The sequence below is a fragment of the Fibroporia radiculosa genome (assembly GCF_000313525.1).
Source record: "Fibroporia radiculosa TFFH 294 genomic supercontigs, scaffold212, whole genome shotgun sequence".
Classification (NCBI taxonomy): domain Eukaryota; kingdom Fungi; phylum Basidiomycota; class Agaricomycetes; order Polyporales; family Fibroporiaceae; genus Fibroporia; species Fibroporia radiculosa.
The window spans coordinates 35,680-51,105 of record NW_012133182.1 but is presented as its reverse complement, the minus strand read 5'-3'; the positions used below and the strand labels follow the sequence as shown (position 1 = coordinate 51,105).

The window sequence follows — 15,426 nt, the reverse complement described above, 5'->3', positions numbered from 1 at the left end:
GAGCTAGCTGGGATTGCAGTGTAAAATGAATATATGAGCATGTTGATTGGAAGAGGGATTTAGACGGTGCCACGCAGTTATGTCCCACTGGGACGCAACTGATCTACCAAATGGGAACCTACGCTAAATGATGTCCGGATGGTACGGCTTGGCCGGCTTCGTACAGGGGCTCGAGTGGACGTATACATGTCCTCAAAGCTGCTTGGGTTAACATCCGCAGCCCGGATACGAACCAGTAGGTCATAGGGTGTTTGAAAGGATGCCACCAAGGAGCGTGTCAGGTCCAAGGTCTTCGCTCCGTTAAATTAATAACTATCTGTCATCCTCCGCATTGCCATGAGCATTCCGTCGGTGAGCTGAAGTAGCATTGAGCTGGAGACACGTTGCCGATTCAAGGTTTGTGAGTCGAAAAATTACCAAGCTTTCTCTCCATGTAGCTGTCGCCCATTGTGACAGAGGTGCTAAAGTATTCATCAGGAAGGGTACTACGTGTCGATGAACTAGGTGGCTGCTCACCGAAGCAAGTCACGTCGGACAAGCGTCGGAAACCGACATGCAAGAGCGTGTCGCCATTGATCTTCGTGTGGCACATCCTCCATGGCCGACCGTCGCAGACGCAGACGGTAGCCATCATGTTCGTGTACTCTGAATAAGACCATTTTCAGACGAGGAAAGTCGGATTTAGAGAACAGTTGATCGAATTTCGCATAAACAAGGTCAGGCATTGCCTGCAACTCCTGCAATCGGTGTTGCCATAGATTGTCGGGTCTCGCATATACCATGCCTGACACAAAGCTGATTGTTACTTGGCGCAGCTTCAGCGCTGAGACACCGGTAGACATGACTATATATAGCTGACTCCACGATTCGGTCCACACATCTACGTCAGCGCGTGGTTGATATATGGCGAGGGAGATCGCTTCGAGTCCGACGTTAGTCTTAAGATCCAGTTCCGCAAGCTGTAATTGCCCTTTTGCGTCTCCGTCGGATAGAAGTCCGTATGTGAGATCGACCGCGCGGAGGGATGTCCCTGCGGAGCGCAGAAGCCGCTGTAGACCATTGGTTGACACGTTCCGAGTTGGATCAACGACGAGACATCGGGGGTCAACCCATCTGACGTGCTGGAAAGCAGCGCTGATCAAAGAGACAACCAGAAATTCGACGACGTCGTCGGCATTGTGGAGGTCAACACGGGTGAGCGCGAAGCCGTTGGGTGGAAGGACACGACCTTGAACGAAAGCTGTGGTTTTGAGCTTCAGCGAATGGCACGTAAGGCTGGTGAGATGGGGAAAGGAACAAATTAACCGTCCGAAAACAATTGCAGATGGAAACTCGACCTTGACCAGTGTCAGGCGGGTGAGGGACTCAAATGTCACTCTAAAGTGAGTGAAGGCGTCCACATGCATCGAGTTCGCATGCCAAACCGAACCAAGATCAATTGCATTATCGCCAATGGTGAGGGAGTCTACCTGCGGCAGCTTCCTTCCAGTGCTGAATGCGAACGGCTGTGTTAGTGTTACAGCTTCGCTTGCATTCACCCTCGAATGACGACTCTGTATTGCTTTCACGACTCGATGGGCTTGCTTCTTATCTCGGAGAATAATATGTCGAGACAGATGCCACCGGCACCTAGCAGTCCATGCCTTGCAGGTGAGCGCGCAATGCGTTAGGGCATGGAGTCGACCATCCTCTGCCAGAAGATCAAACACTTTTTCCCAGAGTTCGATGGGTAGATGAACGAGAGGAATCGGCTTCGTTTTTTCCTGCTCGTCTATCGATAGGTTTCTGAAACATCCTATCCCACCCCGCTGGTTGACGTCTATCATGATGAGTGCAGCGAATCAGGTAGTTGTTAGGTAGTATGGCCTGCGTGCATATGCATATGGGAAACTTACTGTGAGATACTAGGCCTATATACGAGATGACGCTAACGCCTCTTGCACGCTGTGTTGGCTTTCCGTCCTCGCGAGCCCATTTCTTCAAAAGAGATTGTCGTCGTCCCATGCGTGAATAACAAACACACATAAAATCATATCCAGAGCCACAAAGCGCTAGCAGTCAGCTTTCGTTGGAGCGAGCTTGCGCCCAAGAGGGGCGCTCTATGGCGACTATGAGCGGCGAGAGAAGGGCGGAGCGGTCGTGCTCATCAGCAGGGGCGGGAGCTTTGAGTAATAGGTTTGAGCATGCACTCTTCCTTCGAGAAATTGAACGTACCATTTCCCAAATAAGGAGGTGCTTGAATCTGAAAAATGAGTGTCATGCCTTTGCAGTACTGACTTGGGCGCCAGGGCCAATCTCGCGCGGCTTACCAACTCGCCGCGTTCGAGTAGCGACACCCGTCCGCCGCGCTCGGACAGCGACACCGTTAGGCAACGATATTGGCCCGTCGTGCATCAGCAAAACGTCTTTGACCTGACACTACCTGAAATTACCTGAAATCAGGTATTTTCAGGTACATCAGGATGTCAGATTGATCAGCAGGTTCTTTTCCTCTCCAGGTGGCACCCAGGTTGAATTCAGGTGTGATCAGGTTTACCAATTTTCAGGTGCATCAGGTGTTTTCTCATTAGAAACAAATATATTTCAATATACTTACTATAGATATACTAGTAAAGCCTGACTGCCCCCACAATTCCACCTTCAAACACACTCTGTACAGGCACAGCAATCATATGCAACTACCGCACCCTCTCCGGCACCACTTTCTCCCTCTCCAAAAACCTGATTTGCGTAACGCAATCTGTGCGTGAGGGGTATTAGCAGGGAGATACAATCGACCAGGGCGGTGAAGCTGGTGGGCGAACTGAAGCAAGCCTATATAGCCGCTGCCGTTGTCATCCCGGAAGCGGATGAGGGATAAGTTTGTGAGCCTCGTGGGCCTTCTGATCTTGTCTAGCTCATTTGGGGCGATGCGCAGCACCGCCGCTACAGGGATGCATTTATGAGCAGCAGAAGGAGAGTCACGTAAAGGTACGCACATTTCATGGAAATTTCCTCCCATGCTACGTTGATGGCGGGGCTTGATGTGCCACAGTACTCGGACGGGAAGCAGAAGAGTTCGTCGTGCTCATACGCAACAGCAGCTACAAAACCTGCATTCATGTTCTGTGCGTATCTTGACAACTCTGCATGAGCCTAGCCTCACAGGTACTCAACGCACACACACGAAAGCATGCACAAGAGATAGGGAGGGACACCTTCAATGTCCACAAGCATGTACAAGTGTTAAGCAGACCTCGGACGCGTCGTAGCGCACACATTGCACAGATGCGGCACAAAAGACAAGCAGCAGCCAGTCTTAGATCTGCCGCATGTCCGCCCCAGTCCAATCCCCAGTCGCGCCACACGGTAGACACAGTGGGTGGAGTAAGGGCTCGCACACGTAGCGAGGGCACGGACGAGGCGCAGTGAGCGCGAGAGAGACGCCTTCGCGACGCGTGCGAACAAGGCGCGCAGTGAGCACAAGAAAGACGAGACTCAGAACTCACAGAGCATATGAGACGTGAGTATATATTAGCGATCAGCGACTGGCCGCAATATGGATAGAGATTTTTCCCGATGAATGTTTCAAATTCGAGGTGTTTCACAGTTACCTGAACATCCTGACCACCTCGCGGCAGACGATCAGGTCAATTTCAGGCAGATTCCAGGACTGTCAGGTTCCTCAGGTACGTTTCAGATCGAAGACGTTTTGCTTGCTTCCGTCTGCTCTCCTTGGTCGCCTCTGTCTCATCAGTGTCCGCTCCACAGGATTCAGTGAAGACCTGCCCTGGCCCATGTACAACGATGCTGGTGTCAAATCCGTTGCCAGTCAGGATACAGATGGGCCTATTCTAATGCAAGATATGGCTGACTTGTCCGACTCAGAAACAGCACCACAGCCTTCTGCAATTCCAGATGGTGGTACTCAGGCATGGCTCTCAGTTATCGGAGGGTAAGGTTGCTTGTCTCAATATCAATACACTATAATTTCTTTTTAATCGGACACTGTCCTGGGTTCCATTGAATTATAGATTCCTTATCTCATTCTGCACTGTGGGATACTCCAACTCGTTCGGAGTCTACGTCGACTACTATGACCTCCTTGGGACGTCAACACCCTCGAACATAAGCTGGATTGGATCTGTGCAGGTTGGTTTCCTGTAATTTCAAGTGAAGACTATTTCTTATTGTCGCGATAGCTATGTCTCATGCTTCTCATGGGATTGCCTGCAGGTCGATTGCTTGCAGCGGGTCATTTCCATAAGACAATCCTCTTCGGATCGACTCTTCTTGTATTCTCGTTAGTCATAGATCTCGTTTATCCATTACTTGCTGATAATCATTTTCAAAAAAATCTCACAATAAGACTGTTCATGTTGTCCCTTGCCGATCCACATAACTATTATCAACTTATACTGTCGCAAGGTGTCGGGTTTGGGATCGGAACTGGCCTTCTTCTTGTTCCTGCACAATCAGTCCAGGCACATCACTGGAGCAAACGTCGTTCTTTGGCCATAAGCATTGTCATGTCCGGTATGAGCTGTTGCACACGATCTGATGTAATGACATATTATTTCTCGTAGGATCTGCTGTTGGAGGACTGGTTTACCCGATCATGCTCAACCAGCTCTTCAGTCGCGGTGTTGGTTTTGCATGGAGTGTTCGCGCATCTGCATTCCTCACTCTAGGAGTGCTTATTGTTGCCAACTGCATTATGACCGCGCGTCCCAGTAATGTTCCAAAGCCGGCTACGGAAGGTTCGGTCAGTCTTAGAGCTATCATAACTGATCCTCCGTTTATTTTGGTTGCTCTTGGGTCAGTTAAACTCAATCCGGCCATCTGTCGAAATCCGTATTAATCCTGTGCTTATTTCGTGCAGATTCTTCTTTATCATGTGGGGTTTATATTTCCCTTGTAAGCCCCTCCTCTATATACCGTCCGCAGTACGAGCACACCAACTATCTGAGTACCAGACTTTTACTTGCAGCTGTGGGTTAATTTGCATGGCCTCTCCGGTACACTCGCTTTCTACACAGTACGTTTAATTGTCGCTCTCGAGTAAAGTGCTTTACCAACAAGATATCTCAGATCGCGATCCTCAACGCTGCCTCGATTCCTGGACGGCTTACTCTCAGTTTACTCGCGGACCAGCTTGGCTTATTCAATGTTCTTTGTTCTGTCATTGTAATAATTGGCGTGCTCGTGTTTTCCATGTTTGGCGTAACGAACACAGCGGCCGTGATCATATTCTCAATTTTATATGGCTGGTTTAGCGGATCCTGTAAGTTTCCAATTCGACGTAGCAGTGTCCGTGCTAATTTTGTCAACGATTTATGAAGTTGTGGCATTGGGGGGAGCAACACTTGCATCTCTGGCAAAGAGTCCAGCTGAAGTAGGGTATGCATTGTTCATCAGCTGGAATCTCAGTAGTATCTGATCGTTCTCTAATAGTCTAACTATTGGACTATGTTACTTCGTCGGATCCTTTGCATCTTTGACGGGTATGCCCATTGATGGTGCACTGATGGGGACCGGACCAGTGCTGGATTGGTATAAAGCTATCATTTTCAGTGCGGTAAGGCCGCACAAACCGTTGGTCTCTTCGCATAATACTGTTGCTCATGCTGTCATTTTCCCTAGGTAACAATCTTAGCCGGTGCAGGGCTCGTAACACTGGCTAGAATGATGTATGCAACGCGGAAAGGCACGCAGCGTCTTTGAATGGAATTCCTGTTGATGTTCGTACTCTGAGCGCTGACACCGGGATATCTTGTCGTCACTCACATCTTTGAATTGATTAAAACGTGAATGATGAATTACTGTATAGACATGTCCAAGCAGATTATAGACCTTAGTTATGGGTCAATATACGGACATACATGGCCACTACCCCCTTCATAAACACAGCGAGCGTGTGCGCAAAGTCGCATTCAAAGGTGCCGAACGGTGCAAACGAGGCAGTCGACAATGAATCGTAGTGTCTGCGAAGAATTTATCAAAGTTAGCGCCCATGGAAACAAGGACTAGCCTGCTCTGAGACACTGCCAGGGTTTTTTTTTGAATTCTGCGCAGGGCAGACAAACCGTGCGTGTCGAATGGCTACTAGCGGTCTGCACTCTGCACCGAGTATAGAGCGCGAGCAGATGGGCACCCGGGAAGGCGAGACGTCTTGACTCGTTGCAGATGCTAAAGGAGGTGAATGGGGTGAGGACGGACGCGTATTGTGCTTCGAACGAGCGAATAAATGAGTGAGCACGCGGATGAGCGAAGTGGGTGGGCGAGCAAGTGAGTGTGTGAGCAGGCAAGAGAGAGGGGTGAATGAGCGGGTGAACGGGCAAGTGGCAAGAGAATCCGCACATTGCGCATGCTTAGCTGTGCGCGTGGCGAGAGCAAGGGAGGACTCACAAGTTCCACTTCTATGTCTGCTGCTGCTGCTACTCCCTCGGCGGGCTGCCCAATGTTGTTAAGGGCTCAGTGCGAGCGGGCGAGTGGGTCCGAGAGAGCTTGAGCAGCCCACACTCTTAAAAGATGGACGGGGGCACCAACCGACATACAGTCAGGCACGGTGTAGGCGCAGAGTGCGAGCCGGTGAGTGTCCGGGCGGACGCAGCGGAAAGACAAGCCAGTGAGCAAGTAAGGACGCGTTGCACCAGATTTCGCGCGAATTTCTTCCGATAACTTTACTGTTTCTTGCGCTAGATTGACAATAATGACGGTCACCTCGCGGAGTCGCGAGGTTGCTGCAAGCTGTCGGCCGAAATCGGAGTTTGAGGGGGCCGGACTGTACCGATTTGAATTTGACGACCTACCCCGGGTGCGAACAGCATGAAAGTTACGAACACCCCACCCATCGACATCCCCTACCAGCTGCAGGCCTGTCGCAGACATACTACATTCCCTTGCGGTGTACAGGCATTCAAAGTACAGTTTGCAGCAATGAAGACCATTCGCAAACGGATCTATACCATTTTACCCCGACCAGTCGCCTCCTCCACATCCCCGCCGGCAGCCTCTACAATTACTCGTGCCCGGTCCAACTCGATGTCTTCATCTGCGGTTCGTTCTTTGCATACCATGAGTCAGGTCTCACCTCTCTCGTTCTTCGATTCACCGCCTCCACCAACTCCTGGATCGCGTCCTGGGACGGCCGGGAACCTAGCTTTTACGCGCCTTGCCGCCGAGGGTAAATCTGAACTGGAAACACAAACGGATACACCTTCCAACCACTCCAGCTACAACGCTGCTCAGGCTCACTCGCATTCCGGCAATTACTCCCACTATTCTCTTGCTGCTTCTTCCTGCCAGTCAGAGCTGGTTACAGAGCTCGCCCCTCCTCTCCTCACACCTTTCTTTCCCTATGCTTCCCTAACCCCCGCCTTCACCTCCAGTCCTGTAAATGACGTTAGTTCGATTCCGGTTGCCGGCCGTCCGCAAACACATTTTCATCTTGACGCTGGAGCATATGGCATCCCAAAGCGTTCCAGGGCAACCTATGCTGCCGATCATGGCGCGTACTCGAGACGGGCTTATGAAAGCTCCCCCTTCTCACACCGTGATGATTTCAACTTATTGTCACATGCTGTGCAAGTCGGAGAAGATGCGTACTTCATCCACCAGTCCGCCATGGGTGTTGCAGACGGAGTAGGTGGCTGGTCGAGATTGCGCCGAACAGGTGAGGACAAGACTTTGTTTTTCGCACGAGTTCCCCTCTTTGACCTTTGGCTCTCAATTTCTCAGCCAGACGTGAGGATGCAAATCTCTCCCCCAGTGCGCTATTTGCTCGTCGATTGATGCACCATTGCTGCGAAGAGGTTGAGGCAGCGAGGGCGGCCCTAATTACACCTCCTTTACCTTCCAGGTACTGTGACTCACATCATCACGAAATGCTTGAAAGTTCATAATTTGATTAGACTTCCTGATGCTTCACCTCCCACCGCCGATGATCTGTATACAGACCTCGAGGACTCGTTGGAGGAACTGGCAGATGGATTAGACGTACTCATGATTCTGGAAAAAGCATACGAAAGAACCATCCAAGCACACACACAAAGTCATACAGCGTCCTCGATCAACGTGACCGGATCACCTGAACCGCCGGTACCAGTAGATGTTACCAACTTGCCGACACAATCCTACGGAGCCGCTCACGCTGCGGGTGCGAGAGACAATAAATCTGAATTTGCTCTCTGCCCTGAAACTCATGGTTCCTCTTCATGGTCGTCTGTTCTATCTCCTTCTGCAAAACCTGGCCCCTCAGAAACCTCAATGCAAGGTTCGGCGACTGTACTACTCGCTGTGCTGGAACATCCGTCTGTTGGACCCTTGAAACAAGAGAACCCGTCGCTTCTATTCAGCCCCAAGGCATCCAAAGCTGAGGGACCTCCGTCGGTAGCCGGTCGAGGCGCTGTAATTAAGGTAGCGCACTTGGGTGACTGCGTGGGCATGCTTGTTCGAGGGGATGAGATTGTTTGGCGGACAGAGGAGATGTGGTGGAACGTGAGTCCAACAATCCTTCATGTGTGAGGCATTTTATGATAGCATGCGCTTGCAGTTCAACACGCCTGTACAACTCGGACCGTCGTCCCCTACTAAGCCCCGGGAAGCACAGCTATTCACAGTCCCTGTTCAGGTAGACGACATACTCATTCTCGCCAGCGATGGCCTCAGCGACAACTTGTGGGACGAGGATGTTCTAGACGAGGTAGTTCGCTTCCGTCATATGTTTTGGAAGGACGGTTCGTGGTTCGGACCATCTTCGCTGAATAAATCCGGACAAACGGGATTCGCTCGTAATGCAATGGCTGCCATGCTCAGTGAGGCACTTTGCTCTCGAGCTCGCCTTGCCGCGGAAAAGCGAACCAATGACGACAAATGTTCTCTCAATACCAGCTGCGAAGTGCCCTTTGCACGACGAGCTCGAGAACAAGGCAAAGCTTTCCATGGAGGCAAGCCAGACGGTGAGTAACATCATTATCGACTGGGACATATACTGAACGTATAGCGAGCAGATATTTCTGTACTTGTCGCTGTCATTTCTGAAGGGGCGGCGTAGGCCGCTTCAAATACCGTTGATCATACATTCCTTATTCTCGTAATTAATCATCTCGCACGTCGGATAGGATCTACTTTGCATATACGCCTTACTTGCATTCACCCGTATCATTATTGCAGTTACACCACAATGTATTTGAAACCATGTCTTGTACACCATACAGATTGCAATCTAGCTCGTGTCCATTGCTTCGCCAGTCTGGGTTATTTCTTCGTTTATGACAAGAGTGCGAATCTCCTCCGATTTCCATGCGGTGGTGCCCCTTCGGAAACCATAGCTTCGCTCCTTCTGTACGCGCTCATTTGGTTTGACATAGTTGCGGAGCATCTCGGTATGCGATGCAGTAATCACGCACGCATCGACGTTCGACCCAGAACCTAAATCATTGAAAATACCCGCCGAGATGGCCTTGGTGACTAAATCAAGAGCTGCTTCACGCTGTGTGGAGTTCAGCTTATTGTACACTGAAGATGCTGCAAGGTCAGACATACGTCCATGTTTGGCCGCCAACCACTTTCGAAAACAGCCATTGCGGCAAGACTACCCGAGCCCATAGTCACGTATGGTAGCTTGTCCGTTGAACCATGCGGATGAATGGTGAAAAGATGAGGGCCAGTTGCATCAACCCCACCAAGGACGAGAGCAGCACCAATATTCCCTTGATATCTAACGATATAGGGCGAACCCTGAGACAAAACACGAGATGCAGGATCAAAAGCATACCTGAAGAGCATCTGTTTCAACATTGTCATGGCCGTGACCACTCGTGGCTTCCGGCCAGTCGTCAAGGCATGCAATTCCATCTGGGAAGAAATGAGAGCGGTAGTAAATTCTGTGTCTGCTGCTGTCCCGGCGCCACAGCAACGAATGGAGTCGGTAATGAAGTGAATCTGCCCGAGTATTCAGCAACATGTCAGGACTGCACTGCAAGCAAGCTGACTTACCTTCTCACAGTTCTTGTCCGCTACGATCGGACCTTCAGTCGCCCGAGTATCCGCACCAAGCACAATTCCATCCTTGAACAAACACCCTACAATTGTAGTCCCGGTGCTGGTTGCTTTGGGTAAGGGGATGCCTCTGTCTACAAGGAAATTATTGCTGAAGGCGGCATTTAGCACAAAAGCAGCTCGATCACGGGCAAACGTACCGAACTTGATTAGAAAAATCAAACCCAGGAGGAGAGTAGACAGACGCCATCGCCATTGTCAATGTATGATTCAGAACTGAGGTGACTCTGTGGCGGCGTCGGCGAGAAGAGGTGAACTAGAGTGCAAGCCGAATGCAAGCTAAGGCCACTGACGCGTCTCGTCCACGCGCGCAACGCGTACTGGTAAGACCCCAGGACCTTGGTGGCATGCGCCAGGACCCCAGACAGATAGGCTACACCGCAGTGCCGCTAGTTCCTTTGAGATTCTTCAGTTTCGCTGCTCGCTTACCGTTCACCTCCTCTTTCTTTCTGTCATATAGTTCTGAATGGATGGATGGAACAAATTTCAATCCAGCCTTGCTGGACTCAATCTTGGCCAGTCGGCGAACAAGCTGGCCAAAGGGTTCAATACCAGTGTCCAAGCGACAAAGGAACGTCTTGGTCAAGTCGCTGTGGACGAGATAACTGAGCTTCCTCAAGGTATGGCCAGCGTTTCCCCTGTTTTGTTGATCGGTATCCCTGTTAATATCCCTCTCAGAATATAAGGACTTGGAGGCTCGGGTTGACAACTTGCGGCAGGTTCACCTTACATTGCTTAGGTAGCTTCTACCTCTTAAGGCTGGCCAAAGCTCATGACAGCACATTCAGAATTACCAAGGTCTACGAGACGGAGACATACGATTATCCTACTCAAATCCAGGAGTCTATTTCGGAGCTCGGTACCACAATTGGTCAGGGCATCTCCAACTTTGCTGCGACTAATCTGAGGGGCACCAACCTTCCCGTCCCTCCACCCGCCACACCCCCTATTGCACAACACAAAACCCTTCCCCACGCGCTTGGCCGAGCATCTACCACCGCTGCTGCGACCCTTCAGGCCGCGACAGGTGGCGGCGATGAGAAATTAGGCAAGGCGCTCGACACGTACTCTAGTGCTTGGGAGAAGATTGCGGATGCTCGCATCGAGCAGGACGCTGCGATCAAGACCCAATTCTTGCAACCTTGGCAGACAACTTTGTCTACATCGATAGCTGTCGCGATGAAGGCTCGCCAAGCCGTGCGGGTGAGCCGCCTTGAGCTGGACTCGGCAAAGCAAGTGTAAGTGTGGTAGGAGCTATCCAGTTGCAGTTGACCAATGAGTCTGGCAGTCTCAAGACCACGGGTCCTTCGAAGCAGGAGACTGCAAGGCTCGAAGTAGAGAACGCGGAGGACGACCTTGTACAGAAGACAGAGGTTGCGATCACACTTATGAAAGCAGTTTTAGACAACGTACGTGCACTTGGTATAACTACTTGCGCACTTGATGAGAACTCCATATAGCCTGAGCCTCTTAAAAACTTAAACGAACTTGCCAAGGCACAGGTAAAATTGGCATAATTCCGACATACTGGCTGCTGATTTTAGTACCTACCAGTTAATTTATTATGCTACTGCAGCAGAGGCATTGTCGACCGTTCAAGGAGAAATTGAGGAGCTAAGTGTCGCCGCGGAAGGCGAGTACAGGTAACACCCTCCTGTTTAATTTGAAAACACAGTGTAATTAACGGGTGTTCGACACAGGAAGTCACGAGACCATTGAGATTCAGCTTTGACGTATTCGGACTGATTCATTTATGCCGCCTCACTGATCTTAGCCATTTCGCGGGCGATAATTACTGTACCAGTATCCTGCCTGTGGTGGATGTGTTACTACGTCACTGTGGTGTAGTTTATGTAACAAAGATAGTCTATCGATCACTTTGATCTCAGACAGTCATGTCTTCGCCCACAAGCCAGACGACCATTAGCCCGCATAACCAGCAGCCTCTGATCACTCGCACTTATCCGTCCGAGCATGAGTTGCAGGCCGTCATCAAACGGTCTGCCTCTGCACAGGTACGATGGAGTTCCGTTCCCCTACGGGACCGAATTGCCATTGCCAGGAAGTTTATGGTCAGTGGTTGTCAATTTTCAAATCTCGCGGAGACCATTCCTGACGTGAGTAGGATGAATTCCGCAATATGACAAACGAGATTCCCTTGGAGCTCACCTTGCAAATGGGACGGTGAGCATTTGTACGTCGTCCGCCCTCAGCTCTCTAATACCCGCATAGCCCTATTTCGCAAGGAGTCGGTGAGGTGCGGGGCCTTCTCGAGCGTGCTGAGTACATGCTCTCCATCGCGGAGTCGGCTTTGGCGGATGTCGCCCTCACAGATACTGATAAGCCGGGATTCCGGAGATTTATTAAGCGTGCACCTCTTGGGGTGATCCTAGTCATCGCTCCGTGGAAGTATGTCCACTCGGTTTTGCAGATCATGCCTTCATGCTGATAAAAATGCCCAAAGCTATCCATACCTGACATCTATCAACTCCGTCCTTCCCGCCCTAGTTGCTGGAAATTCGGTGCTACTGAAACCATCACCACAAACCCCCTTGGCGGCGGAGCGGTTTGCTCTGGCTTGGGCTCGTGCGGGTCTCCCAACAGATTTACTGCAGGTTGTTCATCTGTCACCTGACTTGACGACATTCGTTGTGCAGCACTCCGCTGTTAATTTCATCTCTTTCACTGGCAGCGTGGTTGGAGGACGATCGGTAGACCAGGCCGCTGCAGCGGCTAAAGACTTCAAGGGCGTCGCGCTGGAGGCGAGTACCCGTACTCAATGTCTCACTGAGTTATCAATGTGAGATCATGCTACAGCTTGGAGGAAAAGATCCTGCCTACGTTCGGGCTGATGCCAACCTAGACTATACTGTGTCGGAACTGGTTGATGGTACGTTTCGGTAGCAGGCTATTGGGCTTCTTTTGATGTTGTTCCAGGCGCCATGTTCAACTCCGGGCAGAGCTGTTGCGCTATCGAGGTTTGTTATGCCACTGGAATGCATGTGAAATGTCCCAAATTGAACATTGTAAATTATAATATAGCGCATCTACGTCCATGAAGCTCTATTCGATACATTCGTATCGAAGTATGTGGATCTGGTGAAGGTAGGCATGAATCGCCTGGAGTCATGTCTCTGTTTTTATGTTCTGTTGTCCGTCATTTAGAACTACAAACTGGGTGATCCTACTCAACCAGACATCAACCTTGGTCCGGTTGTGAGCGTCGTGAGCGCTGAGAGGATTCGCAAGCAGGTCGCTGATGCTAGTGAGTGTACTGTCTCCCCGTGAAAGTAGTGCTGACCCTCTGGATTTCTCAAGTTGAAGCCGGGGCTAAAGCACTTATCCCGGAAGGCTCATTTCCTGTAGCTCTACTGTATGTGCGCTCGACTGCATAGTGGAACACAACTCAGATGAATTCAGAGGTACCGCATATGTTGCACCCCAAGTATTGGTCGATGTCGATCATTGTGGGTTATGATCATGTCCCCGAGCAGCTGCTGTCAACTGATCCGCATTTTATTAGCTATGAGTATCATGATGGTAATATCTGCAACATCTCCTGGAGCAATACTTGCAGGCTAACGAGCTGTGCAGGAAGAGACCTTCGGACCCGTGATTGGGATTATGAAGGTTAGTATCAACCTCATTTAAGCAGGAACATGGATGTCACTGCGTACTAGGTTTCTTCCGATGAGGAGGCCATTCGCCTCATGAATGATTCCCCATACGGGCTTACTGCATCCGTATGGACCGACGCCCAACATAACCCAGACTCGGAAGCATCTTTCTTGAATATTGTTGACCAGCTTCACGCCGGAACAGTCTTCTTGAATAGGTAGTGTTTGCTCGCAAAAATGGTCGTATATTGTCATGATTCTCATTCATCTAGGTGTGACTATTTGGATCCTGCCCTTGCATGGACGGGAGTAAAGGACAGCGGAAGAGGTGTCAGTCTTAGCAAATTTGGTACGTTCTGGACAACAATGTGGTGTCCTCACACGCTAATTACACTTCAGGCTATGACCAATTAACAAGAGCGAAGTCTGTGCATATGAAGATTCAAATCTAGAGGGAAAGGTAGAACCTTATAGCTTTGATTATGTCGATAAGTGTAGAACGCACTGTATTGCGCATGATTGAGAAACTTCAAGTGATTCTTTTCATGAAAGTCTGACGTTGGTGTCAATGCAGATGAGTCGTGCCATCTCGCGATTATCAGTACAATGTGTGAAACATTGTAAATGGATATCCTCCGTAGCAGCAAACATCCACGATCGACTAGGAAGATTCTCCGATTCGAAAAGCCATAAGTTACAATCAAACAGCTAAGTCTAGACCTTGTAGCGGCGGCCTGTCTTCGTGAAGAATGTCTGCAGGACATACACCTGTAGACTACATCATCTGTCAGGAAATGAATGTGATGAGAGCGAACAGCAACTCTTACAATGCCATCCCAACAATACTCGCGCATTCGAAGACGGCATACCAAAATAGTCGGCTAGTTCAAGAGGTCATGGCCACGCTCCATGAAAGAGAAAGGAGCCCTACTTTTGTGTAGACCTGACAGTGTCAAAACCTCTGTTCTCTCTGGTATGGAAGCTGGGTGTACTGTGAGTACATCGCAGTTAGACAAAGGGTAGAATCATACTATTTCTGCGTTCTTTTGATGTTCTGCAGCATACCATTTAGCCTGAATATACTCTCCTCTAATGCACTAGTGTGCTCGGAAATCTGGCCTGGCTTCGCCGGTGGCTCTCTTCGCGGTTCACTCTCGACCATGATGTCGAAATCAATGAGTTTCTCCGTAAGCGTGGACATATCGTTCTCGAAGCAAAAGGCGTATTCTCCGACGGTATTTGCCGTGAGAACATAATCACCCTGTCGCTCTCGAACACCGTCGAGGAGCACCTTCTCAGCTGGATCTTTCACATCAAAGTCAATGTCGAATGAACCTCCCGCTTGGACCTAAATGAATCATAACTCCATGACGGGATTACACGACATGAGCTGGCCATTTCCTACCGCAAAGTAGAACTGCAGTAGATTAGCTGGCCCAGTTGAACGAGTAATACAGCATACTCACACCAATCTTCTCTCCTGCCTTGTCCACATCGGCGTAGAAGCAAAGTCTTTCGTTGGCACCAATGGCCGTCGTCAGTGCTGACGCACGAACATGGATGGAGAGCTGCAGGAATAAAATTAAAGAGAAGAAAGGTAAGAGATAGATGGCCATGGCAGGTTGAATGAGTTCGCACTGGCAGCGACGCCATTCCGATCGCACTTGCAACGTAGCGCGCTTCTGTTTGCATTACGTTATCATCGGCCGTGTGTGCAAACAACGCGCACACGACGCGTCGATGACTACACGACCTACACCGAAACTGC

The 15,426-nt window shown here is 50.1% G+C and overlaps 7 protein-coding genes across 7 annotated transcripts; 4 read left to right on the top strand and 3 right to left on the bottom strand.

Moving 5' to 3' along the window:
* Positions 1 to 312: 312 nt before the first annotated feature.
* Positions 313 to 1,826, bottom strand: FIBRA_00463 (uncharacterized protein; the record flags this gene model as incomplete). The annotated part of the gene is made up of 3 exons (XM_012322358.1): positions 313 to 356; positions 418 to 461; positions 517 to 1,826. 3 exons carry the CDS (start codon positions 1,824 to 1,826, stop codon positions 313 to 315), a joined length of 1,398 nt encoding a protein of 465 aa, XP_012177748.1.
* Positions 1,827 to 3,776: 1,950 nt separating this feature from the next.
* FIBRA_00462 (uncharacterized protein) lies at positions 3,777 to 5,703 on the top strand (the record flags this gene model as incomplete). The annotated part of the gene is made up of 11 exons (XM_012322357.1): positions 3,777 to 3,934; positions 4,014 to 4,131; positions 4,182 to 4,282; positions 4,349 to 4,515; positions 4,566 to 4,797; positions 4,862 to 4,896; positions 4,956 to 5,017; positions 5,071 to 5,263; positions 5,322 to 5,379; positions 5,434 to 5,557; positions 5,623 to 5,703. 11 exons carry the CDS (start codon positions 3,777 to 3,779, stop codon positions 5,701 to 5,703), a joined length of 1,329 nt encoding a protein of 442 aa, XP_012177747.1.
* Positions 5,704 to 6,807: 1,104 nt separating this feature from the next.
* On the top strand, positions 6,808 to 9,034 carry FIBRA_00461 (uncharacterized protein; the record flags this gene model as incomplete). The annotated part of the gene is made up of 5 exons (XM_012322356.1): positions 6,808 to 7,654; positions 7,720 to 7,840; positions 7,893 to 8,478; positions 8,534 to 8,939; positions 8,991 to 9,034. 5 exons carry the CDS (start codon positions 6,808 to 6,810, stop codon positions 9,032 to 9,034), a joined length of 2,004 nt encoding a protein of 667 aa, XP_012177746.1.
* A 171-nt stretch (positions 9,035 to 9,205) lies between these two features.
* Positions 9,206 to 10,237, bottom strand: FIBRA_00460 (uncharacterized protein; the record flags this gene model as incomplete). The annotated part of the gene is made up of 5 exons (XM_012322355.1): positions 9,206 to 9,472; positions 9,526 to 9,700; positions 9,758 to 9,924; positions 9,979 to 10,132; positions 10,182 to 10,237. 5 exons carry the CDS (start codon positions 10,235 to 10,237, stop codon positions 9,206 to 9,208), a joined length of 819 nt encoding a protein of 272 aa, XP_012177745.1.
* A 270-nt stretch (positions 10,238 to 10,507) lies between these two features.
* On the top strand, positions 10,508 to 11,688 carry FIBRA_00459 (uncharacterized protein; the record flags this gene model as incomplete). The annotated part of the gene is made up of 6 exons (XM_012322354.1): positions 10,508 to 10,661; positions 10,720 to 10,780; positions 10,830 to 11,279; positions 11,330 to 11,450; positions 11,502 to 11,543; positions 11,596 to 11,688. The coding sequence occupies 6 exons, from the start codon at positions 10,508 to 10,510 to the stop codon at positions 11,686 to 11,688; spliced, it is 921 nt and encodes a 306-aa protein (XP_012177744.1).
* A 248-nt stretch (positions 11,689 to 11,936) lies between these two features.
* On the top strand, positions 11,937 to 14,110 carry FIBRA_00458 (uncharacterized protein; the record flags this gene model as incomplete). Its single annotated transcript, XM_012322353.1, has 15 exons — positions 11,937 to 12,113; positions 12,167 to 12,225; positions 12,274 to 12,450; positions 12,506 to 12,791; positions 12,859 to 12,931; positions 12,979 to 13,019; positions 13,084 to 13,146; positions 13,207 to 13,306; positions 13,360 to 13,414; positions 13,462 to 13,508; positions 13,565 to 13,581; positions 13,636 to 13,671; positions 13,722 to 13,876; positions 13,931 to 14,007; positions 14,058 to 14,110. The coding sequence occupies 15 exons, from the start codon at positions 11,937 to 11,939 to the stop codon at positions 14,108 to 14,110; spliced, it is 1,416 nt and encodes a 471-aa protein (XP_012177743.1).
* A 578-nt stretch (positions 14,111 to 14,688) lies between these two features.
* Positions 14,689 to 15,274, bottom strand: FIBRA_00457 (uncharacterized protein; the record flags this gene model as incomplete). Its single annotated transcript, XM_012322352.1, has 3 exons — positions 14,689 to 15,006; positions 15,064 to 15,075; positions 15,125 to 15,274. The coding sequence occupies 3 exons, from the start codon at positions 15,272 to 15,274 to the stop codon at positions 14,689 to 14,691; spliced, it is 480 nt and encodes a 159-aa protein (XP_012177742.1).
* Between the last annotated feature and the right edge of the window lie 152 nt (positions 15,275 to 15,426).